Source organism: Mastigoproctus giganteus, chromosome 12 (assembly GCF_048544385.1).
Source record: "Mastigoproctus giganteus isolate SK-2022 chromosome 12, ASM4854438v1, whole genome shotgun sequence".
In the NCBI taxonomy this organism is placed as follows: domain Eukaryota; kingdom Metazoa; phylum Arthropoda; class Arachnida; order Uropygi; family Thelyphonidae; genus Mastigoproctus; species Mastigoproctus giganteus.
Genome location: NC_143586.1, coordinates 58,199,629 through 58,226,513, shown reverse-complemented (window position 1 = coordinate 58,226,513; position 26,885 = coordinate 58,199,629). Strand labels below are relative to the sequence as shown.

At 36.7% G+C, this 26,885-nt stretch overlaps 1 protein-coding gene across 2 annotated transcripts in view; it reads right to left on the bottom strand.

Moving 5' to 3' along the window:
- Positions 1-23,755, bottom strand: part of LOC150077091 (uncharacterized) — a 347,053-nt gene extending 323,298 nt beyond the window's left edge. For both annotated transcript variants that reach the window (XM_090386103.1, XM_090386104.1), the window contains exon 1: positions 23,582-23,755. In XM_090386103.1, the coding sequence (XP_090242229.1) occupies positions 23,582-23,600 (19 nt within the window). In that variant the 5' untranslated portion in view covers positions 23,601-23,755. The remainder of the gene's footprint in view (positions 1-23,581) is intronic.
- Between the last annotated feature and the right edge of the window lie 3,130 nt (positions 23,756-26,885).

Sequence of the window (26,885 nt, the reverse complement as noted above, 5' to 3'; positions counted from 1 at the left end):
AAAAAAAAATATAAATCCGAACAAAACAATGATAAAAACAAAAAAAAAAAATAATAAATAAATAATAATAATTAATAAAATAAAAAATAAATAAAAAGGAAATTAAACCTATCATCCTATGTGCTTCCCTTACCCGAAAGTACTATCCAGATGACCTTTGAATTTCCCCAAACTGTCGGCCTCTACCACCCATGAAGGCAACTTATTCCAGTAATTTATAACTCGCTGGCTAAAATAGAACTTCCTGCAATCCAATCTAAACATTTCCCCCCGTAACTTGAATTTATGTCCCCTAGTTCTAGCATCATTTGTAATCTTGAAAATTTTGTCCTCATTCATTTTACTGATGCCTCTCAGAGCCTTAAACACCTCAATCAAATCTCCTCTAAGGTGTCTAGTTTCCAAACTCTGCAACCCACATATTCGAAGTCTTTCTTCATAAGGACGCCCTTTTGCCGATCTCACCAGGCGAGTTACCCTTCTTTGCACCCTTTCAAGAAGCTCGATGTCTTTCTTCAGGTGCGGTCTCCATACTTGAACACAGTATTCCAAGTGTGGTCTAACATAAGCCTTATATAATGGGATTATCACGTCCCTATCTCTACTTGCAAAAGTTCGATAGATCATTGATAGGACACCATGGGCCTTCCTTGCAACCTGTTTACCTGTCTATAATTACTTCTGTCATCCTTTGATCCTCCTTTGTGAATTGGGGTTACATTTGCACATCTCCAGTCTGTGGGAACCTCCCCTGAGTCCAAGAAAGCTCTCATAATTATGGCTAATGGATTGCTTACTTCCTTTGCTGCCTCCTTTAATATAACTGGATAGATCCGATCCACCCCAGGTGCCTTTTTGTATTTATCTTCAACAATTTCTCCTCCACTTTACTCTCAATTATTACATGATCATCTAGCTCACTGCCAGTATTTACTTCATCTATGGCATTCCCCATCCTGAATAACTCCTCATGTGTGAATGTAGATGCAAAATATTGATTTAGTTTGATAGCTACCTGAGCAGGATCATGAACAGTTGAACCATCGATATCAAGTGGACCAATCTGATTCATTCCCTTCCTTCTAGAGTTTACATAAATAAAGAACTCTTTGCTATTTTTCTTTGCATCCCTTGCCAAAGATTTCTTGTAATCTGCCTTCGCCTGCCTAACCTCCTTTGTAACTTGGTTACAGATCAACTTATATCTATCATAGGCTTCTGTGTCACATGTTAATTTATATGTATCCCATGCATTTTTCTTCTCTGCCATGTCTCATTAGTTCATCTGACATCCATTTAGGCCTGAACCTTGAACAGTATTTCTTAGTTGGTATGTAAAGCCTAGTAGCTTCCAAGATGAGTTCTTTGAATGCTTCCCATTGAGTTTGCTGTTGGTAACATCATCAGTTGGTCCCACTGTATAGAATTTAAATACTGTCACAGACCATCGTAGTCGCCTTTACGAAAGCAATAACCCTTCCCTTTACCCCTGATGGTAGTTACCTTCTTGAGTAAATCCCACTTAAGCACACTGTGATCACTGCCACCTAGTGGTTCCTGTATCTGCAGATTCTTAATGCATGAAGAATCACTACTGATAATCAAATCAAGAGCATTACTCCCTCTAGTTGCCTCCCGAACATACTGATTTAGAAAACAATCATCCAATAAATCCACAAAAGCCTTGCTAGTGTGTGAGTGACCATACCACAAGTCAATATCGGGGAAATTAATCTCCCATTATAAGACTCTCTGATTTACTGGCCCCCTATTTCCCTGTACAGTTTCTTATTATACTCATCAGAGTCATTAGGCCTATAGCACACTCCTACTCTCAATTTTGATCTCCCAATGCTTATGTCACACCAAACTGACTCGACACTGCACTGTCCAGCGATGTCGACTGGCTTCACTTCCTTGGATTTTATGTGTTTCTTAACTAATAGCATAACCCCTCCTCCCTTCCTATCCTGTCTATCCTTTCTGTAGACGTTGTACTCCCCAAATTCCAGTTCTGCATTACTTATATCTGTGTGACACCACGTCTCTGATATACCAACAATATCTGCCTTTGATGCTTTGAGCAATACCTCAAATTCATCAAATTTATTTACCAAACTCCTAGCATTGGTGTACACACAAGTATACATGCACCTGTTCTTTTTCTTAGCTACCCTAACACAAGCCATGTGTTTACTTGTACCCCAATGACTCCCAGCAGTCTCTGAAATATCCTGCATCTTAGTTTCCAGGCTGCTGCTCATTCCAATAGAAGCAGTGCAAGAATCACTTTCACCACTGCCAGTGGCTACTGTTAATCTATTAGTCCTTGTATCCCCCCAATCTAGCAGTTTTCTGACCCACCTAACGCTGCCTCAATAGCATCAGCAAACATTCTTGCACCCTTTCTATTTAAGTGTATCCCATCCCTGTAGAAGCAGTCTCAGCTGACTAGTGGACTTCTCAGTACTACCCAATTGCTGAAAGGTAATTCCTTTAGCTCTTAATTCGTGCTTCATACAGCACAAATTCTCAAATTGCCTAGGGGCCAGAGGTGCGAATATGCAATGACAGTAAATATATGTTACATAGCAAGTCAGTTGACGCACACTTTATTCTGCTTCGTAATTCAGTGCTTTCATGTCAACTTGGATGTGTTTTTCATTCTCCTGCTACTTTTTATATTATCGTTGTTTTTAAGAATCAAAAAATATATTTTATCACGGCCAATTGGGTAATCAGAACAAAACAGCCGAGGAGCGATGACAATAATGTTGCTACAGATACATCAGAAGCTAAACGGGTAAGAAATATATCATGTGAAAATTTGGACACACATCAAGTTTAGTGCAACCACCAAGTTTTGGTAGAGAGCCATCAAATTCCAAATAAAAAAGAATGAAAATATCAAGAGGAATTTATGAAGTACAGCTTCACTTACAGTGTTGTTGATGATGAGCAACGTCCTGCATGCATAATATGTTATGAAAAACTGGCTAACAAAAGCATGGAACCTCTTATAATAAAAAATACTTACTTACAAAACATCCAGAGCTAATGAAAAAACTGAATCCTTTTTCAAAAGGCACGCTGACGCCATACAAGGTCTGAAATCACTCATGAAAAAACATGCAGCAGTTTCTTGTAAAGCTTTAAGAGCATCGTTGGAAGTTTCATATTTAATAGGAAAAAATTTGAAATCGCATACTATTGCTAACCCTCTGGTTCTCCCTGCTGCAATAAAAATTATTTGAATTATGCATGGAGAAAAGTACAGCAATGATTTAAATATCATTCCTCTATCCAGAGACAGTCTCGCGATGTATTACAGTCATTGTGGACAACATAAAATTCAATTTATTAAATCCATTGAGAGAAAGTCCAAGTTTTGCAATACTGTTAGGTGAATCCACAGTATATGTCGGAATCCTTATTGTATACCGTTGTATCCTTATTGTATATGTCGGATACTGCTACGAGGGAGATATTTTGGAGGATTTTCTATTTTGCAAAGCTTTGGAAGGAAGAGCAACAAGCGAGAAGATTTTTGATGTTGTATTTTCTTTTGAACAAATAATCTAATGTGGAACAACTGTTTTGCAATTTGTACTTTTTTTTTTGTTAGTTGTTGGCTCATCGGCTTCTGTGGCCATAATGCACCTCCCAAGGCTTTTGCACTACTCCGATCCAAGCCCAAGGCAGGATTCGAACCCGCGACCTTTAGGTTGCCAGGCAGGCACTTTACCCACTCAGCTAGCCCGGTTGGTGCAATTTGTACTGATGGTGCAGCTGCATTAACAGAATAAAATAAAAGTTTTAAAAGGAAAAGTAAAGGAAATTGTTCTAAATATAGTTTTTAATCATTGCATTATACACAGGGAAGCACTGGCAGCGAAGGAAATGCAAACTGATTTGCACGAAGTTTTGAAAGATGCAGTGTGATCAACTTTATTAAAAGTAGAAGCTTAAATAGCAGATTTTTCACTATAATTTGTAAAAAAAATGGGAATTGCTAATGAAACGCTTCTTTTATATATGAAAGTCAGATTGTTGTCCAGTGGTGGTGTTGTGAAGTCATTTTTGACCTTAAACATGAAGTTTTATTTTTTTTTATCGGATAAAAATCAGATACCTGCAATTGTTTACAAACCAAAAGTGGCTTGGAAAATTTAGTTTCCTGTTGATATATTTAAAAGAACTTAATGATTTAACATTTAAATCAAGGACAGGGAACAAATATATTAATACTCAGTGATAAAATAGAAGTTTTCAAAAAGAAGCTTAATCTTTGGAAAACTGAATTTGAGTGTAATAATACTGAAATGTTCCTATGCTTTTCTGATTTTGTTAATAGCAATAATATTGACATTTTACAATTTAGGGATATCATTGCCACCCACCTAACAATGCTAATTAAGAATTTTTTCAAATGAGTTAATATTATCTCCAGAAAAAAAAGTTGCATTGAATTTGTGATTCCTTTGCTTTTGATATTTCTTCATGCCCCAAAATTACCATTTAGCAAATAAGATCTTATTGACCTGTCATCTGACAAAGCATTACGTACCCATTTCAAGACTACAAATTGTGAAAAATTGGGCTTTCTCTTCAAGACGAGTATCCAGAATTATCAAAAATGCAATACACAGATTGCTACCTTTCGGGTCTAGATATTTATATGAGATTGGTTTCTCAAAATTAACAGCTACAAAAACAAAACAGCATTCCAGACTTGATCTAGAAGATGACATGAGATTAGCAATTTCAAATATTGCACCAAATGTTATTGGGTACCCAGGCTCATCCTTCTCATTAATTGTTTTGTAATTGTTCCTTTTTTATTGTTTTGTAATCTTAATGGAAGAATAAGAATTTCATTTGTTATTTTTGCTGTATTTAATTAAAATATTAAACAAATATTTTAATGTGTAAATTTTTTATTCCTTTCTCAGTACTGGAATAAAATTTTCTACTACATAATTTATAAAATGCCATTTTTCTTCTCTAAAAATCTGGTCATCCATTATTGGGTTTGCATTTAGGGGTTACGTCAATTTTATATTCAATAAAGGGGTCACGAGCAAAATAAATTTGCATGCCACTGCTCTAAGTTATCACAAAATCATTTAGCTCCCTGTCAGAGTTTGCTAAACTTCTGGCATCCCGTTCCCAAAAAATTCTTCATGTGTGAGTGTAGATGCAAAATAGCTATTCAATTTATCAGCAACCTGATCAGGTTCATCAACATCAAGCAGACCAATCCCTACTACTGTTAATATTACCAAAGAAGTTGTTGCTTCGGGGTTTGATGGCACATAAGCTACTATGGCTATAATGTGCCTACTTATTTATAATATAAGGAAATTAGAAATTTTTGTAAAATCAGAAATGATTAAAAAGTCCAGTTTGTTTGAGGCAGTTGAAAAATTCGGAAATATTTGCCTTCTCACAAATGAGATTCTCTAAAGTTATTGGTTTATCAAGATTTACCAGTGATAGCAGGGTTAAAGTTCTTTCTTGTCTATAGTAGGGGCAGTCAATGAGAATGTGTTTAACAGTCAGATTTATATAACAATGTGGTGGATCGTCTCCTGTGAGTAAATAAACGTAGGTCAGATGAGTATGACCTATTCTTTTAGCAAAGAAGTCTTTGCCGATTTTCTCTGCATTCGTTACCAGAGGCTTCTTGTAGTCTGCCTTAGTTTGCTTAACCTCCTTTGTGACTTGATTACAGACAAGTTTTTATCTACCATAGGCTTCTGTATCACTTGATATGCATCCCATGCCTTTTTTCTTTTCTGCTAAAAGTCTCATCAATTCATCTGACACCCATTTAAGTCTAAGCTTTGAACGGTATTGAACAGTTTAGATGGGTATTCTCTATTGCAGAAAATTATGTTTATTTGTTTGCAAATGTCTTATTTCATTGTGTTTCCTGCAACACGAAGCTGGGAAAAAAATTCCACCAACATATAGTACATAAAGCAGATAGTTTATCTTTTACAGATTTTATGACACGAAAAAAATTGTACATATATGTCTTCTTAAACACTACATATTTCTTTGGCATCTTACTAAAGAAAACTGTGAAATCAAATTAAGCATGACAACACAAAAAAACACAAGTTTAATAGTATGACAAAATACAGGGTAAAACATTCTGTAGTGTGCAAAACATTTCACATGTTCCACATGTTATGCAAAGTAGACTAGCACACCTGATGGATAGTTTGCTAACTACAGCTGAAGCATGAAATTAAGTAGAAATTCACAGAATTTTTTAAAATTTCCAAATTTAATGATGAATTCAGAGTTTTACTTTTTTTTTTCTTTTGCAAATAAAAAAAATAAAAACTATAATGGGAAAATAATTAGCAGAAAGAGTCAAAATATATCAATTTGCATAGCTGGCAGCTAGGCAAAACTCTAATCAGTTAGTGGATGTAGAGTTGGAGAAGTCACTGACCACAGTAGAGAAAAAACAGTAGATAGAAACAAATATAAGTTATACTTCATAACAATTATTCTCTTATCAGACACACACATAGTTCATTTTCATTTTATAAAATAATTAACACTTTTCTTCATATAAACTGCATATGTAAACGAAATGATAACTCTGAATCCAATATTATATCTAAAAATTTATTCCCCAAAACTAGTTCAATATAATGATCATGGAAAGGCATGTACAGAGAAACAAGAGAAATAATACTTGGTGCAAGCTGAAAAAATTCACGTATATCAGCTAAATACATGGTGGTAAAAACTAGAAGAGCAACCATGTTTTCAAAAAATATTTGCCAATGGTAAATGTTAGATAGCCTCAACCTCCTTTCACAAGTGCATTTTCAGTCTACACCAAAAGAACATAACATATTAATTTTTCGGCCTTCTTTTTGTCGTCCTGAAAGCCATCAGCTGAGGCTGTGAGCAACATTACCAAGAGTTCTCTAATCCTGCAAACTAGTCCAAAATCATAAACAATATTATAAATTTATATATTATTGAAAAATTATTAATTTAACTTCAAATTAGAAACTTTTCAAAATATGAGAAGGAGTGTTTTCGGTTATTTTTTACAATAGACAACTGTAAAATGGTGAAACAGTTAAAAGAAGTTGGTTAGTTAATTCAAACATAAATAGGTGAGGTAAAATACGCATTGCATTAATTTTATATTTCCCCTTATAAATTAATTGAAATTTACAATTTCTGAGATTAATAGAAATGAAAGTAAATACCGAATTAATAATATAAAAAGCAATTTTTTAGACTTTAATGCATGTACTTCAACATAATATTCACTGAACGTTTTGTAATGCACATATTTCCTCCTGGACTTTAACAAAAATTGAAACAAGTTATTTTGTGTATTTTTTGTCATTAATAAAAAAAAATAACAATAATCTGTTAATATCTTTAGTAAATTAATAAAAAAAAAAACTTCTCAAAACCTTTTCTGCAAAGAGGATTTCTTTTCTGCACATCTGCCCCTTTTCCAGCTTATTCCCCAAACAATACACCACAAACAGAATTTTTAGCACCTCAACTAATTACATTATATTAGTAAAATTTAATTACAGTGCAAAAATAATTCATTCATATATTTAATAAATTAATAATAATAAAAAACATCTACAAAACCTATCACTTTAAGACATACAATGCTTGAACACAATTTTGTGCAAGTACTATATTGCTCACTCATTCACCAAATGAGTGCACCACAAACAGAATTTATAGCACCTCTGCTAATTGTTATGAGTAAAATTAAATTACAGTAACATCTTGAATATGAATAACTGAGATGTACTGGGGGGGGGAGAAAAAAGTCAGATTTCTGCTTGTCTGATTTTAATGAAATTTGGAATAGCTCAAACTTCTAAAAGAGATCTCTATAAAATTTTATGAAAAAAATTTACTCGCTCTGACTGCTATATGGAAAATATTGATATTAAAAAAATAAATAATATATATAATTTATAAACCATAAAAAATAAATCTTTCAACTAAAGTATATTAACTTTTTCATATTTTCTAGTGTCATACTACATTTAGTTTTAGATTAAGACTACTAAGCAGGTCTCATGCTGTGCTGAAAAGAACATGAAATAGGTAGATATTCACTTTGATTTATCTATTATTGTTATATTGGTTGTATGGCATTTTTGCTAACAGGAGGTGAAATTAGGATAGAAATAATCACTCCTGCTCACAGTAACCCTAACAGTCCAGATGAAGAAAAGCAAAACGTATATAAGGAAGACTATAAAGTTTGTACTCATCTTATCCCGGAGCATAATATCCTGTCCATGCTAGACATTGCCCTGAATATTGTAGTTATGTTGATCAGGAAATGGCTGTATATGTTTTAAACTATAATATGATGGTTTTTAAGGTTAATTACTTAAACTAAATTATAATATGTAGGTTAGTGCAAATGCATCATTTTAACATAGCTAATCTACCAAAGTAGTTTAATTAATTAAATTAATTAATTTAACTTGGTAGATAGCTATGTTAAAATGATGCATTTGCACTAACCTACATATTAGTCATTCTACCTCGTAGCATGAGGCCTTTGCCCTTAAATACTGTATAGACTAAATTATAATATATAGATATAATATATATATAATATAAAGACAACCTGCAGACCCATAGGTCAATTGAAAAAAAAAAAAAAAAAAGGAACACTATCTTGTTCATTAGTATTATATAATAGCTATTATAACAATTAAATTTATATTAAGAAATAAATATTAATAAGGCAAAACAACAAAATTGGAGGTAAAGGATTGTAATACTAATTGTTAAATAATAAATTCAGCATTAGTACTGGCAATATGACACAGCAAAGCACTAGTCAAAAAAATAAATAAATAAAAAATTTGCCCACTGCTTACAATAATTTGGCCAAACTTACCTTAAATGTATTCAAACTACCAACCTCCATGGCACAAAGCAGAAGTTTATTCCAACAATTGATTACTCTTTGAGTCAATGTAAGTTTCCACACATGACATTGCCAACTGTTCAGGTGCAAGAGTGCAGTAACACAATCTTTAAACAGACTGTGGTTCAAGCCCACGTGACTGCTAAATATGATTAATGATTTAGCAAACTCCTTTGACCTGGTAGTTGTGCTGGGGCATAAACAAGAACATTCATTTATGTAGCTATTCTGCATAATTTAAATGCAAATTTAAATCCCAATTTAAATTTCTACATCCCTTGTGTGCTTCATCCCAGCAAGAGTAAAGATACTGGTGAGCTCTTCTTTGCAGAAATTCAATGTGCAAAAGATCTTTTCAATTCAGCAATCTATTCTACTGAAGATGTATATGGCCTGTTGAACTGTGTCTACTGATGCACTACAAGTTTGACAGGTCGCCTACCACTGGATTTACACTTGGTGTTTCAATCAATGATTTATCATCTAAGAAAGGCGTTTCCATATAACTGTGTCACTTGAAATAGACTGTGATGCGAGTTACAAAGAGGAAAGAAAGCGTCTATGGACAGAACTGGTAAAATGGTAACAAGAACATTGGAGCAATTATGTGAAAGGAGTGAAGAAAAATTTTTTTCCAATGGTAAATGCTATAAGGTTAAACAGTGGACAACTTGGTTTAATCCCAATCTCCATACAACTTATCTTTTGACTGGACATGGTTCTTTTTTTGCAAAGTTAGGGGAATTTGGAATCACTAAGTGTACTTGTGGATTCCCAAAAGATTGGAACCACCTTTTCCATGATAAAGTATTGTGACTTGAGGGAACAATTAATTGAAGAAGTTCTTAATCTCTATCCCCTTACTCCTGGATGTGAACAACTGTTAGTACAAAAGGCCACTGAAGGAGCATGAGCCAGATACTGAATGACAGTTAAAAAGGGCTTGAAAAGGTCATGATGTGCCAACATTAGAGCAGAATATTATTATGGTAGACAGGGTGGACACAGGTTGTTGTTGCTGTCAAATTTAATGACATATAGGTTACCAGGGCCATTTGTGTCTTTCTGATGGTGAATATGAAATATCAGGTGAACACAGAGTGAGTGGTACCGTTCCAATTATAGATGGGAGTCTGGCCTGTGACACTATGGCTTCTAAGTAAGCTCCAGATGCCTCTTCCCTAACACTGGTTTTCAACTGGGGTGCCGCAAAAACATTCCAGTGATAGTACATAATTTAGGTTTAAATTACTTAATCTTTTTTTTTTATTTATTTATTTATTTATTTAAGGTAGCAAATTGAGTGGGGTGCTACAAAATAAAATAAATTACATAAGAGTGCCATCATTAAAAAAAATGGTCGAAAACCACTGCACTAACGGGTGATTCAGAGCAGTTGTTGAGTAGACTGCTGACGCTTTTCGGGGAGGCATGTATCAGAGAAAATGGGGCTCCAGAGACCATCACAATGAGCCTGTTGGATTGCATTGTGGTTACCTCCTCGCTGGATGACCTGTGATGTTGTAGTGTTATTGTGGTTCAGGGACTGTACATGAAGACTGATTGAGGTATTCCCCTTTACTGTTAACTGCCATACAGTTGGGACTGTTCAGGTTTGAGGAAAAGTTAACTTCTTCATTATGACCATAATTCCTGGTTTAGACATTTCCTTCCTGGATTGTACTTCTCATTTTGAATCTTCATAGTCAACATACAAGTGTCAACTGGATCCTCAGAGATCATCACAATTTTATGTTGAGACTTCATAGTGTCAGATACCCTCATTGTATTGCATTGTGATATGGACATTACATTAAGAACAAACTGACCCTCTACAAGGGAATCTGAGGTAATTGTATATCAACGTTGTTAGTGGTACAGCACTGTAAATAGATTGCAGTGTTGCCAGTAAAGCTGTCTGAGACCACTTAATACAATAAATAAAAAAAAGGATTTATACACTTCAATTAGGTTACACCACACAGGACTAGTTTACAGAGACCACAATTTACATAATCCCAGTCTTCCCTGGTAGGAATATTTACAGAATCCCAGTCTTACCTGGTAGAATCTTTGGATTCAGAGAAGGTCCCTATGGACTGGAGACATGCAAATGTATCCCCAATTCATAAAGAGGGATCAAAAGGCGACATAAATAATCACAGACGTGTTCGCTTAATGTCTGTTCCAGGGAAAATGATGGAATCACTGGTTAAAGAAGTAATGCAGGACCTCAGGACAGGTATGCAATTATACTGCAATCACAGCATGGATTTGTTAAGGGGAGGTCTTCTCTAACCAATCTGATGTTACTATGATACAGTGACCAAGGAACTTGATGCAAAAAATAATTTTTACATCATATACTTGGATTTCAGGAAGGCTTTTGATACTGTTGCACATAAAAGACTACTGTACAAACTAGAAAATTGTGGCATTAAGGGCAGGTTACTGCTATGGATAAAGGGATGGTTAAGTGGAAGAAGACAGAGAACAGTTACCAATGGGCACTGTTCTTCGTGGAATAATGTTATTACTGGAGTTCGCCAGGGTTCACTGATGGGCCCATTGTTGTTTTCAATGTTTATCAATGATACTGATGAAAGTATATCAGGCTTAATGTCTAAGTTTGGTAGGGTGAGCTACTGCAACAAGAGAAATCTAGGAAAATTGAGTCAGTGGGCTGAGAAATGGCAGTTGAAGTTTAACATTGACAGATGCAAGGTACTGCATATGGGTAGCAATAACCCCAGAGTAACTTATAGTGAATGTGGTACTACATTCAGGGTAGTAGAGAATAAAAAAGACCTGTGGTAATTGTGCAGTCAGACATGCTGCCAGGACAGCTTACAGGGTTTTGTCAATGATACAGGGTGAGTCTCGGTAAATAGTACAATAACAAGTGGCAACTCTGCAGATAGGAAAGTGTGGTGGCGCCAAATGTCTTGCCCTACCGGAACACAAAAGTATGCCATTTAGTTTGCCATGAGTCACTGGCCAGTGCAGGTGCATATTCAGGCTGTGGAGGCCTACATGTGTGAGAAGTGTTATAGCCGTGCAGCGTGAGTTGCGCCATAGAAATGACCCCGATTTCCATGTTCCTGACGGAAGGACAACATCAAGGTGGATGAAACAGTGGCAAAAAACAAGTTCAATCACTGATAAGAAGCATGAGGGGCTCCAAAAGACAGTGCGTATGCCTGACAATGTCCAACAAGTCCGTGAGGCTCAGCAGCAAAGTCCCCAGCGATCGGTTCGTCGCCATGCAAGGACACTGAACATATGTCGCAGTTCCCTGTGTCGGATTGTGAAATTTGATTTAAAGTTCGAACCGCACAAATTGTTCAAGAGTTACGGCCGGCAGATAAAGTGAGCAGGCGAGACTTCTGCACAAAATTCCTTGAGATATTGGAGTAGGATGAGTTAATTTTCACTTCTCTGGTTATGTCTGATGAAGTGAACTTCATCTTAATGGGTTTGTGAATAAGCAAAACTTCTGTTACTGGGCAGACAGCAACCCGCACCTTCTTCATGAAAAACCTCACAGTAGCCCAAAGGTCGTCATGTGGTGTGCTATCGGAGTTTCCACCAGCATTGTGAGGCCGTATTTTTTGAAGACAACGAACACACAGTGACTATCAATGCCGAGCAGTATGGGAACATGATTGAGAACTTTTTCATTCCAGAAGTACGGAGAAAAGGTATTCTCCACACAACATGGTTCCAACAAGATGGCGCTACAGCCCACAACACGATGGCTAAGCTGAAGCAGTTCTTTCCATATCGACTGATCTCACGATTTGGGGATGTCATGTGGGCAGTTAGGTCTCCAGACCTGACAGCCCCAGACTTTTTTCTTTGGGGATGTCTCAAAGACAAAGTTTTCTCCCAGCAGGTACACAGTATTGGGGATTTGAAGACTGCAATTCGAGAAGAGATTGATGCCATTCCCCAGGAAATGATTCAGGATGTCATGAGGTGCTTCCGGAAGCGCCTGCAGAAATGCATCAACGCCAATGGAAGTCATTTGCTAGATGTTATATTCAAGACATAGACATGGTTTTTGGTGTATCAGTAATCGCAATTTGTGTAAATCTGACAGCCATAAATAAATTTTGTGTAGCCATACATGAGTTCTGACTATCGCCTTTTTCTTTTGTACTATTTACTGAGACCCACCCTGTATACAGAAACTTTGCTAGCAGGGATAAGGAGGTGATTATCCCATTGTATAAGGCCATGATTAGGCTGCACTTTTGAGTATTGTATACAGGTCTGGATGCCTAATTTTAGAAAGGATGTAGATCTGCTGGAACAGGTGCAGAGAAGGGCAACCAGATTGGTGAAGGGAACAAAAGGGTGCTCTTACCTAGAAAGGCTTCAGTTCTGCAAATTGCATCTCGAGGCTAGGCACCTGTGGGGAGATTTGATTGAGGTGTTTAAATCCTTGAATGGATTGAGTAAGCTGAATGTTAATGGCATTCTTCCATTTGCTGAGACTATGCACATGAGGAGGCATAGATTCAAGTTGAGGAAGGTTGGTTGCAGGATAGAAGTGCGGAAGTTTGCCTTTAGTCAGCGGGTGGTTGATTGTTGGAATGGGCGTCCATCTATTGTTGTGGAAGTGGATGAGCTGAATAAATTAAAGGAAGAATTAGACAAATTCTTGAGGGGTATGAATGGGTGAACTGTTTGTTTTTTTCATAATTTGCCATTATTCTTTTTCATACTCCGCTATTTTGAGTTCCGTACCACATAAATGATATCTTATTCTGGGATTACCACTAACCCAAATGCAATACCATACATTTATCACTGTTAAACCTCGATTGCCATTTTACAGTCCATCTGCTTAATTTATCAAGAACTTCTTAAAGTAGCATATCCTATTTACTATCATTAACTACTGTGTCCCTTTGTATGAGCAGCAAACTTAGACATCAAACATGAAACACCTACATCAATATCATCAACTAATAATGCATTAAAAAGCCCAACACCAGCCCCTGCATAACTCCACTCAACAAATTACTCCACAAAGGGTGGTGGCCATTAATAACCACTTAACCTTTCCTTTATCCATATTAGTAACTTGCCCCTAATGCCAAATTCCTACAATTTATACAACAATCGTATATGTGGTTAAATATTATTATTATGAGTACTGGCAAATGATACAAGAAAGCAACTTAGAGAAGCAGGCAGAAAAAAAAAAAAAAAAAAAAAAAACATACCCAACTCATCTATCCATCTCCTCTAATAATATGTCTAATTCTTCTATAAATTTATTCAAACTACCTACTTCCACAAAACCAAATGGTAGTTTGTTCCAACAATCACTCTCTGGCTGAAAGCAAATTTTCACACCTATCCTACAGTCATCCTTTATCAATTTAAATTTATATCTCCATGTTGTCCGAGAAAGGTTTAGAATACCATCATCATTAAGTTTACTCAATCCATTTAAAGCCTTAACTACTTCAACTCTCCTTGCAATTTTCCAAGTGCTGCAATTTGAAGAACCAAAGTCTTTTGTCGTAAACATACCCCTATGCAGTTTATCAACAATCTGTAAAGCATCATCAATAGTAATACCGATTATATCAAATGGACCAATATCATTCCTCTCACTCCTGGTGTTAACATTATATACATCAAAGGCGTTACCAAAATTAAGTAGATTAGGTCAGAATTATTCTTTGCGTCCAGTTCCTTTGTGATAACCTCATAGCAGCTAATCAGATTTCTGAGGCATAATCCCCCTTTAATCCACCCATGCTGCAATGGTCTTACGACTCCACTGCTATCAAAAAGTTCTTGCATTATTTCTTTAACTAATAATACCATTATTTTCCCCAAGCACAGAAGCTAAACTGACAGGTCTATAGCTACCCACTTCAACCTGTGAATCAACCTTGTGAATAGGATATACACTTGCACATCTCTAATCTACAGACACTTCCCCTGAATCTAAAGATGATCTCATTATGGCCAAAAGTTTGGCTACCTCTTTTGCAGCTTCTCTTAATATAACTAGATAGATTTCATCAGCCCATGCACTTTGTTCACTTTTAGTCACAGCAATTTCTCTACAACCTTACTTTCTGTTATAATGAAATCATTTAGCTCCAAGTCAGTATTTGATAGGCTTTCGCCGACCGGGCTAGCCAGGTGGGTAAAGTGCCTGCCTGGCAACCCAAAGGTTGCAGGTTCGAATCCCACCTCGGGCTTGGATCAAAGTACTGCAAAAACCTTGGGAGGTGCATTATGGCCACAGAAGCCGATGCGCCAACAACTACCAAAAAAAAAAAAAAAAAAGATAGGCTTTCTGCTAACCTCATCTCTAAAATCTTCTTCATGTAGATGTAAAATGTTTATTCAGTTTATCAACAATCTCTAAAGAATCATCAATAGTTATAGTATTCATATGCAGTGAACGAATGTGAATGATCTCTTTCCTTATAGTGTTAACATACAAAAAGAATTCCTTGCTTTTTCTTTACTCTTAGCCAAGCAGTTTGCGTAATCTTCCATAGCCTGCCTAACTCCACGACTAACTTGGTTACACGCTATCTTGCACTTATTGTAAGACTGTTTCCCTTAACAATTTATAATTGTCCCATGGTTATAAAATTTAACTTAAGATATAAAAGTAAAATGCCAAAATAATTTTAAAAATATATTAACCTAAAGTGATAAATTCAGAAAGCCACTAAAGAGAATGACTGAAAATCCAAATGAACATGAAAAATTACAGATCATAAACAGTTTGAATGGTAAAAGTGCAGGAACCCAAGACAGCACTAAACATAAATGGTGAAACAAATGGACAGTACTGTGGAAAGTATATATAAATAGAAAAAATAATAATAAATATTAAAAATACCAATTGTGCTAAAAGACAAAATTCAGTCAGTTTACAGAGGTCTTGGGACTACAAACCATTGAAGGAAGCCCTGATCTAAAGAGTGAAATATCACAGTAAAATAATCCAATGGTATGAAAAATTAAAGGATTGTCAATCATGGCTAACAATCCTTTAATTTTTCATGCATAGGAACTATATCATCTGTGGAAGATGATGTTGGCACAATTAGCTATTGGAAATACCCGCCCGCCAGCTTAAGGTCAACCCTGCACAAAGGTAATACACAAAAGAAAAAGAGCGAGTAAAAAAAGAGATTATTTTATTTTGGTTTTTTTTAGGAGCATTAGCAACTAAGGCCATATTGCTCCTGGGATATGCGGTGGTCATTCCCTGAACTTTCCGCATCCTCCGTATTTGGTGGTCACAGGCTCGAACCCTGGTCTAATCAAGAAGCATGTGCTATGTGCTACGCACTACTGCTCCTGCCCACCTGGCTACGGAGGCGCCTTAAAAAAAAAAAAAAAAAAGAGAACCTTGAAGTACTGTACTCTAATGTAATTTGAAAATATGAATGTCAGAAAGTTCTTTACAACCACACAGAATGAGAAGCCATCAAGAGACATTTTTGGATCTGAGTGCATCGTAACAAAGGAATTGGGCACTCTGTAAGTGCATCGCCTCCTTGGTTGTAGCTGGGGTTGCTCCCCCTTAGAAAAATTTTGGGGGGGGAGATAAAAAAATAATATCCACAGTCAATAATATACAAATTTATTGTATGATGCAACAAATTATAAAATAACATCAGGAAATGAAAAGCAAATTATATTACTCAGTAAAACTGAATTATTCAGTCTATTTTATTAATCTTTGAAATTATAATAAATGAAAAATATGGTTTAATAATTTCAGTGCAACTTGTCAAAATTGAATAATACAAATAAAAAGATCACCTGTGGACAGTATATAACCTATGCAGGCATAAAAAAAATCTCCTGCAGTTGGTACTTTTTTTTCTTTTTTTAATAACTATTAGTTCTAAATCTGAATAGTATATAAACAGCTTATGCAGATCTAAAAATTTCTTACAAATAATCCTATTTCAATATTGACAGCATCAATAATGGCAATTAACCAAATAGGTTGAGTGGAAAATTAATGAATATGTCATTTGCTTTTAAAACAGGCTCAAGAAGTAAGAACACCCGATGTGATAACTGGAAAACAACAAGCTGAAAGTATGGCTTTGCAATGTGTCTAAGGACAATGCAGATAAAATGGTTTCTGCATCCAGGGGCGGGCTATCCTGGGGGGATGCAAGGGGTGTACTGCACCCAGGCACAAAATTTCAAGGGGCAACTGAAACTTACATACATGTATGAAGAAAATTTTAAAGGGGGGGGGACGAAAAATTGCAATTGGCACCCAGGCACCACATACCCTAGGTATGCCCCTGTGTACATCACTGACATTGAAAATCTATCACAACAAACAAGTATATCCAAGTATACACTCCATATCTAATGGTTGCCCTCTGAAGGGGTAAAATTGTAATATCCAGAAGAAACTAATATAGCAAGGCTAGAATTGCTCCGAAGATTACATGCATCTACAAATAAATTTAAAAAATGTGACCTTCTATTTCTGAAAGTTGATTATTATGAAAGTATAGTTTGGAATGAATCAGAGCCTCATTTCAGAGACTGCTGGGAGTCATTGTGGTACAAGCAAACACAAGGGTTGTGTTAGGATAGCTAAGAATAGGAACAGGGGCATGTATATTTGCGTGTACACCAATGCTAGCAGACTGGAAGATGAATTTTGAGGTATTGCTCAAAACATCAAAGGCAGATATTGTTTGGATATCAGAGACGTGGTGTCACACAGATATAAGGAATGCAGAACTGGAATTTGGGGAGTACAACATCTACAGAAAGGATAGACAGGATAGGAAGGGAGGAGAGGTTATGCTATTAGTTAAGAAACACAAAATCCAAGGAAGTGAAGCCATTCGACATCGCTGGACAGTGCAGTGTCAAGTCAGTTTGGTGTGATATAAGCATTGTTGGGATATCAGAGACATGGTGTCATACAGACAGCACTAATTTGTGGATAAAGTGTATGGATAAGGAATGCAGAACTGAAATTTGGGGAGTACAACATCTACAGAAAGGATAGACAGGATAGGAAGGGAGGAGGGGTTATGCTATTAGTTAAGAAACACACAAAATCCAAGGAAGTGAAGCCAGTCGACATCGCTGGACAGTGCAGTGTCAAGTCAGTTTGGTGTGGCATAAGCATTAGGAGATCAAAATTGAGTAGGAGTGTGCTATAGGCCTAATAACTCTGATGAGTTTAATAAGAAACTGTACAGGGAAATAGAGTGAGCCAGTAAATCAGAGAGTCTTATAATGGGGGATTTTAATTTCCCAGATATTGACTAGAATTTGTGGGTTGGTCACTCACACACTAGCAAGGCTTTTGTGGATTTATGGGATGATTGTCTTCTACATCAGCATGTTCGGGAGGCAACTAGAGGGAGTAATACTCTTGATTTGATTGTCAGTAGTGATTCTTCATGCATTAAGAATCTGCAGATAAAGGAACCACTAGGTGACAGTGATCACAGTGTGCCAAAGTGGGATTTACTCAAAGAGTAAAAGTAACTACCATCAGGGGTAAAGGGAAGGGTTATTACTTTCGTAAAGGCAACTACGATGGTCTGAGACAGTATTTAAATTCTATACAGTGGGACCAACTGATGATGTTACCAATAGCAAATTCAAAATGGGAAGCATTCAAAGAACTTATCTTGGAAGCTACTAGGCTTTACATGCCAACTATTCACCCCTGGGGCTCACATCTGGAGATGTATGGGCTTGGCAAACAAAGGGTCCTGAGCTGGATATCATCATTCTTCTCTTTCTTGGTGATTCCCTTCTACTTTTTCTCTCCCCCCCCCTCCTCTCTCTCTCTCTGTCTCTCTCTCTCAGGGTAATGCAGAATTTTTTTTTTTTTTTTTGGCTGGTGCAGCATAAGCCTCAGGCTTCCTTGCACCATATGGCTAATAATAATAATAATAATAATAAGAAGAAGAAGAAATATTGTTCAAGGTTTAGGCCTAAATGGATGTCAGATGAACTAATGAGACATATGGCAGAGAAGAAAAATGCATGGGATACTTACAAATTAACACATGACACAGAAGCCTATGATAGATATAAGTTGATCTGTAACCAAATTACAAAGGAGGTTAGGCAGGTGAAGGCTGATTACGAGAAATCTTTGGCAAGGGATGCAAAGAAAAACAGCAAAGAGTTCTTTTCTTATGTAAACTCTAGAAGGAAAGGGATGAATCAGATTGGTCCACTTGATATCGATGGTTCAACTGTTGATGATCCTGCTCAGGTAGCTAACAAACTAAATGAATATTTTGCATCGACATTCACACATGAGGAGTTATTCAGTGAGGGGAATGCCAGAGGTGTATTCAACTCTGGCAAGTAAGCTTGATAATCTTGTAATAACTGAGAGTAAAGTGTAGGAGAAATTGTTGAGGATAAACACAAGAAAGGCACCCGGGGTGGATGGGATCTATCCAGTTATATTAAAGGAGGCAGCAAAGGAAGTAAGCAAACCCTTAGCCATAATTATGAGAGCTTCCTTGGACTCAGGGGAGGTACCCATAGACTGGAGATGTGCAAATGTGACTCCAATTCACAAAGGAGGATCAAAGGTTGAGACAAGTAATTATAGACCTGCGAGTTTAACTTCTGTTCCAGGAAAATTAATGGAGGCACTGGTTAAAGCAGCACTGCAGGCTCATCTAGACAAGACTTCAGTTATAGCTCGGACACAGCATGGTTTTGTTAAGGGGAAGTCTTGCCTGACCAATTTGATTGGATACTATGATGCAGTTACAAAAGAACTGGATGTAGGGAATAACTTTGATATTATATACTTGGATCTTAGGCTTTTGATACTGTTGCACATGGAAGACTGCTGAACAAATTGGAGCAGAGTGGCACTGGAGGCAAATTGCTGCTATGGATAAATGGATGGTTGAGGGGGAGAAGATAGAGTGGTAATCAATGGACACTGCTCATCGTGGACTAATGTTATTAGTGGAGTCCCTCAGGGTTCATTGTTGGGTCCATTATTGTTTTCTGTATTTATAAATAATATTGATGATGGTATATCAAGCTTAATGTCCAAGTTTGCAGACGATACAAAGGTTGGCAGGGTTGTTAAGGACACTACTGATGCTATGCTGCTGCAACAGGATCTGGAAAGGTTGAGCAGATGGGCTGAGAGGTGGCAATTGAAGTTTAACATTGACAAATGTAAAGTACTACACATAAGAAACAGCAACTCCAGAGCAACATATCAACTCTGTGGCACTACACTGACAGTGGTAGAGAATGAAAAGGACCTGGGGGTAATTGTGCAGGCAGATATGAAGTTCTCTGAGCAGTGCAGACTGGCTGCAAGAGTAGCTCATGGTGTCTTGTCAATGATATACAGGATTTTTTTTAGCAGGGATAAGGAGGTGATTATTCCCTTGTATAAGGCAATGGTCAGTTTGTTATTTGGTTTTTAGGAGCATTAGCAACTAAGGCCATTTTGGTCCGGGATATGCGGTGGTCATTCCCTGAGCTTTCCGCATCCTCCGTATTTGGTGGTGACGGGCTCGAACCCTGGTCTAATCAAGAAGTGTGTGCTACGCACTGCTGCTCCTTCCCACCTGGCTACAGAGACGCCAAACAATGGTCAGGCCACACCTTGAGTACTGGATACAGGTCTGGTTGATTTGATTTGGTAGTTGTTGGCGCATCGGCTTCTGTGGCCATATTGCACCTCCCAAGGTTTTTGCAGTACTTTGATCCAAGCCCGAGGCGGGAATCGAACCTGCGACCTTTGGGTTGCCGGGCAGGTACTTTTACCCACTCGGCTAGCCGGGTCGGCGGATACAGGTCTGGAGGCCTCATTTCAAGAAGGATATAGAGCTGCTGAAACGAGGACAGAGAAGGGCAACAAGATTAGTGAATGGAACAAAGGGTTGCTCTTACGAAGAAAGGCTTAAGTTTTGCAAATTAGTGTCTGGAGACTAGGCACTGGGGAGATGATCTGATAGAGGTGTTTAAAGCCCTGAATGGTTTGAGCATGCTCAACGCTGATGGGATTCTTCCTCTTGCTCAGAATAATCACCTGAGAGGGCATAAATTCAAATTGAGGAAAGACAGATGTAGGATAGATGTGCGGAAATTTGCCTTTAGCCAGCAGGTAGTTGGTTGGTGGAACGGACTTTCATCCCTTTTTGTGGAAGTTGATAGCCGAAATAAATTTAAGGCTCAGATGGACGGGTATTTCGAACGAACAGAGGGGTGAAGTGTAAGGGTTTTTTTTTTTTTTTTTAATTTTTTTTTGGCTGATGCTGCATAAGCTTGCTTTCTTGCATCATATGCCTCTACTAATGCTAGAGAGCACACTAGAATGCCATTCCAGTTCAACATTAGTAATGTCATATACACACTTGAATATTTAAAAATAACATTTTCTTAACTAACATTCCATTTCATAAAATTTTCTATTTTGACCCCTATATGAAAGTAAATTTCATCACCTCCATGTTAATCATGTAATCCCTTATCAACCGAATGGCCCCAGGTAAGATGGAGTCTGCTTTAGAATGTGCAGGTCATGAGATATCAATGTATTGAGGCACCACGGCAAGCACAGGTGATGGGGCATCAATGCAGTGAAACTGCATGCACTAAAGCTGGTTTGTCTGTGGAATGGGAAAAAATCCAACTGGGTTCATTCAACATCATATGCACAATCCAAGGTTAACTCACTCTTAAGTTGAAAGGTACAATCTCCTTCTAAAATATAATATAATCAACTTGTTACTCTTTAAGTTTCTTAATCACATGAAGCTGAACTTATTCAAATGAAGAGCCAAATAATTAAGTTAAATACTCTTCTTCTACTGAAGACCACCTACAGTCACTAAGCAAGCCTAAGACAAAACATGCAAGCTCAGAATCTTCCATACCAGTTTCACAAAATGAAACTGATTCAAAAGCTTCCACAAAAGGAAGTCAATGGCAATCGGTTCTTTCTTCAGGAAATAAAAGTAAGACCAAAACTAAGCAAAAGAAAATTATTAAATTTTAAATAAAAGTACTAATATACAATAATTCCACCAGAGTCAGGTTGATATCTATGTTTTCATCCTGTACTGGGCAAAGTGAACAAAGATGACAGACAACAAACAGAGCAAGAACTGTATGAGATAAACTATGACATTAACATCAGTACGTCTATATACACCAACAGAAGCACTCACATTTCCTTCACCAAAAAGAAATATTTCAGTAATGTGAGCAGCAGTTACACATTATATGAGAACAAGAATATAGAGGTTAAACTGAACTAGAAAATTAATATAACAAGAAATCAAATTAATTAGATTTTGAGCAACTCTCCTCTCTCATTTCCCAAATCCCTTAGTTAATTACTATTTGTTGAACACGATAATGATATCAAAAGCTTTTCTTCAAAGACCAATTTAAAAGGAGATCATATTTTCAATAAATAATCCTGTAAGAGTAAAGCAGATACAACAAACAGAACTTTTTTTACATAAAAGTAGTGACTGCAAACAGCCAAAACAAAATAAAATTGACTTTATGCATTGGAAAACACACAACTTTGAATCATCATCTGATTTCAAATTATTGTTAAAAGCATTAAAGATTAAATAAAATAGTTTTAACTTTCCATTCTCTGTGCTATGGTATTTTCTCTCCCTCTATCCAATACCAAGTGAAGAAGTATAACTTAATAAAAATACACATTCACGATAGCTCAAACAGAAACAAAAAATACGATTACTGAAAGGGTATTAGAAAACAAACACACAAGCTGAGTGAGTGAGAGAGAGAGACAGAACTCTTCACCCACGTTTATTATTGGAATCTCAGGACTTATCTTAAGATTTTTACTAAATTTTAATTTAGCTTAGACCTTTTAAATTTCAGGCGATCCAGTTAGTTTTCTATTAAACTAAAAAGGTCACATGAAATCATTAATTATAGTGTAATTATTATATATGTTGCAGAATCAAGTAATCGTATGCACGGAGTAAATTTCTATTGAAAACATTAGTACAAACTTAACTTATTATCTTTATTTATTTCAAGTACGGTATTTCAAGTATGTGAATGTAACCGTAACACGGCAATAATAAACACTTCAAAATTAAGCCTGATGTGCTCGGGACCTTTGGCAAGAAAAAAAAAAAAAAAAGTATGCTTCACTTCTATTCTAAGTTCATACAAAAACTAATAAGAAACACAGAAAACTTCCCAAAGAATTACTTGATACTACTTAATTCTTAATCTCGATTAAATACAATCAAAAATTTACAAATAGAAAATATTTATTTTAAGAATGATTCCTCTCAATCAATATGGTTTTCAAGTTGGATTATATGATTACTTAGATTCACAGTACAATTAGGAATGACAAGTTACAAAATGATGTATTTTAAACTTGTAAATAGTAGAATAACACCATCAGTATCGAAAAAACCGCACCACGGGTTTTAACATTTTACTTCTTAGTTACAACTGCAATGTTTAATATTCCCCAGTATTGGTTGTTACCTTGGCCTTAAGTTACTGAAGACTATCTCAACGTCGACTGTAAGCAGCTGCAAGTAATGAACAGAAATCCTAAATTTACGATCGTACCTGAATTACATGTATCCATCAATGCAATGGTTGCAGTTTTAACCACGAATGGCTCATCGCACACAAAATTAAACGAAGAAGTAACTCTAACATAAGAATTTATGTATTCTTACACCCTTTCGCCCATCTCCTTTTCCATGTCATTGACTGGGCAGATTGCTCAGTCGTAGACGGGCGAGGCTTCCTGTGATTACCCTATAAGATTCGTGAAGGCGCTGCTGTCGAATATCAAGAAAGACGACTGACTTTAAGAGACATTTGCAATGTGATGGAGAGATATTTGTAAAATTTTAAATAGCCGCTGTTTTCGAATATACAATAATTAACTATTAATTATTACAAAGGCAGAAAAAATAAACAATTATTTATAACTCCTTGAACAACGGTATTCCAACACTCAGAAAATAAAAGTAAGAACTTAGGAGGTGTTTCCTCCTAACTTCTTACTAAGAAGAACTTAGTGTGTGTTACTCCTAAGTAACACACACTTGCCTTTTTTGTCTGATTCTTTCATCACTAAGAGTAGTTTTTCAGCTTCCTAGCTGAAAAACTTCGCTAACAACTCTGGGGGTAGAAATTTAAAGTTTTCCATGCATGCTCAGTGTCAAGAAAACTATCCTACACTCAGTATCAGGAAAACAGCACTACACTTAATTGTATGAAAAATTGTCTACATTCCGTATCAGAACAATTGTCTACATTCTGTGTCAGAAAAATTGACCATCTTAATACTCCCTTGCGTTTCACGATCACAGTCCTTCCACAAGAGTGGAAAAGCTCGGATTGGAATCGTGCTTCGTTGGGAAGAAATCTGTCTTCTTTTTTTTTTCTTTTTTTCGCTACGTGTCTGGGTCAGTCGCTATCCACGAAGATTCCATGATTTTATGGAAGCACTTCATAAGCTCTGAATTCTCATCCACCAAAGGGCAAGCTCATCAAAGAATACACACAAATACAGATATGTATATTAACGATGGTTACGTTTCTCTTAGCATACATCGCCACCACCAATCCTAAAAATGTAACTAATTAAATTAACTTTGGTGTGTGTGTGTGTGTGTGTGCGCGCGCCTGCGTTAATGAAGCGACAAAGCAACTAAACCTATGTGGCGCCAGTATATTGCGACTGTAATGGTGCATTTTCTGTTTTCTGGACGAAAAATACAAGTTTCCGTCAGTAAAGAAAACCATACAACCCTCGCCTTAACATAAAACTGTCATATTATGGCCACTCAATGGCATGCAGCAGTAGTTGTAGTACTAGTACTAGTAGGATTTTTGGAGCATCAGCGAGTGAGAGCACATTGCTACTAGTATACTGCTTGAGTTCTGTGGTCGATTTTCTGTTTGTTGAGTGACAAACCAGAGGTTACGGGAGGAAAAACCATGCTACCCTCGCCTGAAACCACATAACTTATCCACGTTGTAACAAGGCCCATAAAATAACTCACGTCATCGACGGAACTCTAACTCGTCTTTTTCACGTCGGGAGGACGGTGATTCAACCAAGGATACCGGATAAGATATGCCCATAATACAAATGGGTTGATCTCATCTACCCATATTTGTTTATCCATTAATTGCGTGTATTCACTCGATTTGCCTGTTTTGCTGGACAAAAACTTTGCTGTCTGCGCCTGAGACCGAGTAACTCAGCCACGGAATGAAAAAGGTCTATAAAAGTTTCTCACGTCATTTCCAATATTCGAAGTTGCGCCTTTTCCACCCAGTGGAAAAGGCGCAACTTCGAAAAGAAGACAGTCATTGTAACCATTACTCTACCCTCGCATGACACTTACTAACTCGCGGAGGTTGTGGAAAGAGACTATAAAAATTCCTTCGCTTCACTAATCAGACTTTTGTGGATTATATTGGATGATTGTTTTCTGCAGCAGCATGTTCGAGAGGCAACCAGAGAAAGTAATACTCTTGATATGGTTATCAGCAGTGATCATTCGTGTATTAAGAATTTGCAGATAAAGGAACCACTAGGTGGCAATGATCACAGTGTACTGATGTGGGATTTACTTAAAGATTTAATTACCATCAGGGGAAAAGGAAAGGGTTTTTACTTCCGTAAAGGTGAGTACAGTGGTCTCTCACAGTTTTTAAATTCTGTACAGTGGGATAAACTGACGATGTTACCAACAGTAAATTCTAAGTGGGAAGTATTCAAGGAATTAATCGTGGAAGCTACTAAAAGTTTCATACCTATTAAGAAATATTGTTCAAGGATTAGGCCTAAATGGTTATCTAATGAACTAATGAGACTCGTAATAGAGAAGAAAAATGCATGGGATGCATATAAATTATCAAGCAACTCAGAAGCCTATGGCAGATATAAGCTAGTCTGTAATCAGGTGACAAAGGAGGTTAGGCAGGCGAAGGCAGATTACGAGAAATCCTTGGCAAAAGATGCTAAGAAAAACAGCAAGGATTTCTTTACTTATATAAACTCTAAAAGGAAGGGGATGAATCTGATTGGTCCACTTGACATCGATGGTTCGACTGTTGATGATCCTGCTCAGATAGCAAACAAACTGAATGAGTATTTTGCGTCTACATTCACACATGAGGAATTATTAAGGTTTGAAAATGGCAGAAGGTTATCAAATTGTAGCAGGATACTTAATGATTTTGTAATAACTGAGAGCAAAGTGGAGGAGAAATTGTTGAAGTTAAACATAAGAAAAGCACCTGGGGTGGATGGGATCTATCCAGTTATATTAAAGGAGGCGGCAAAGCAACTAAGCAAATCCTTAAGCCATAATTATGAGAGCGTCCTTGGACTCAGGGGAGGTTCCCACGGACTGGAGATGTGCAAATGTATCCCCAATTCACAAAAGGGATCGAAGGGTGACACGAGTAATTACAGACCAGTTAGTTTAACTTCTGTTCCGGGTGAAATAATGGAGTCACTAGTTAAAGATGCATTGCAGGATCATCTAGACAAGACTGCAGCAATAATTCAGACACAGCATGGGTTTGTTAAGGGAAAGTCTTGTCTGAAAAAATTTGATAGGATATTATGATGTGATTACAAAGGAACTGGATGCAAAAAATAATTTTGATATCATATATTTGGATTTCAGGAAAGCTTTTGACACTGTTGCGCATGGAAGACTATTCTACAAATTGGAGCAGAATGGTATTAAGGGAAAGTTGCTACAATGGATAAAAGGATGGTTAAGTGGGAGAAGACAGAGGGTGGTAATCAATGGGTGCTGCTCTTCGTGGACTAATGTTATTAGTGGAGTCCCACAGGGTTCGGCGTTAGGTCCACTGTTGTTTTGTATATTTATCA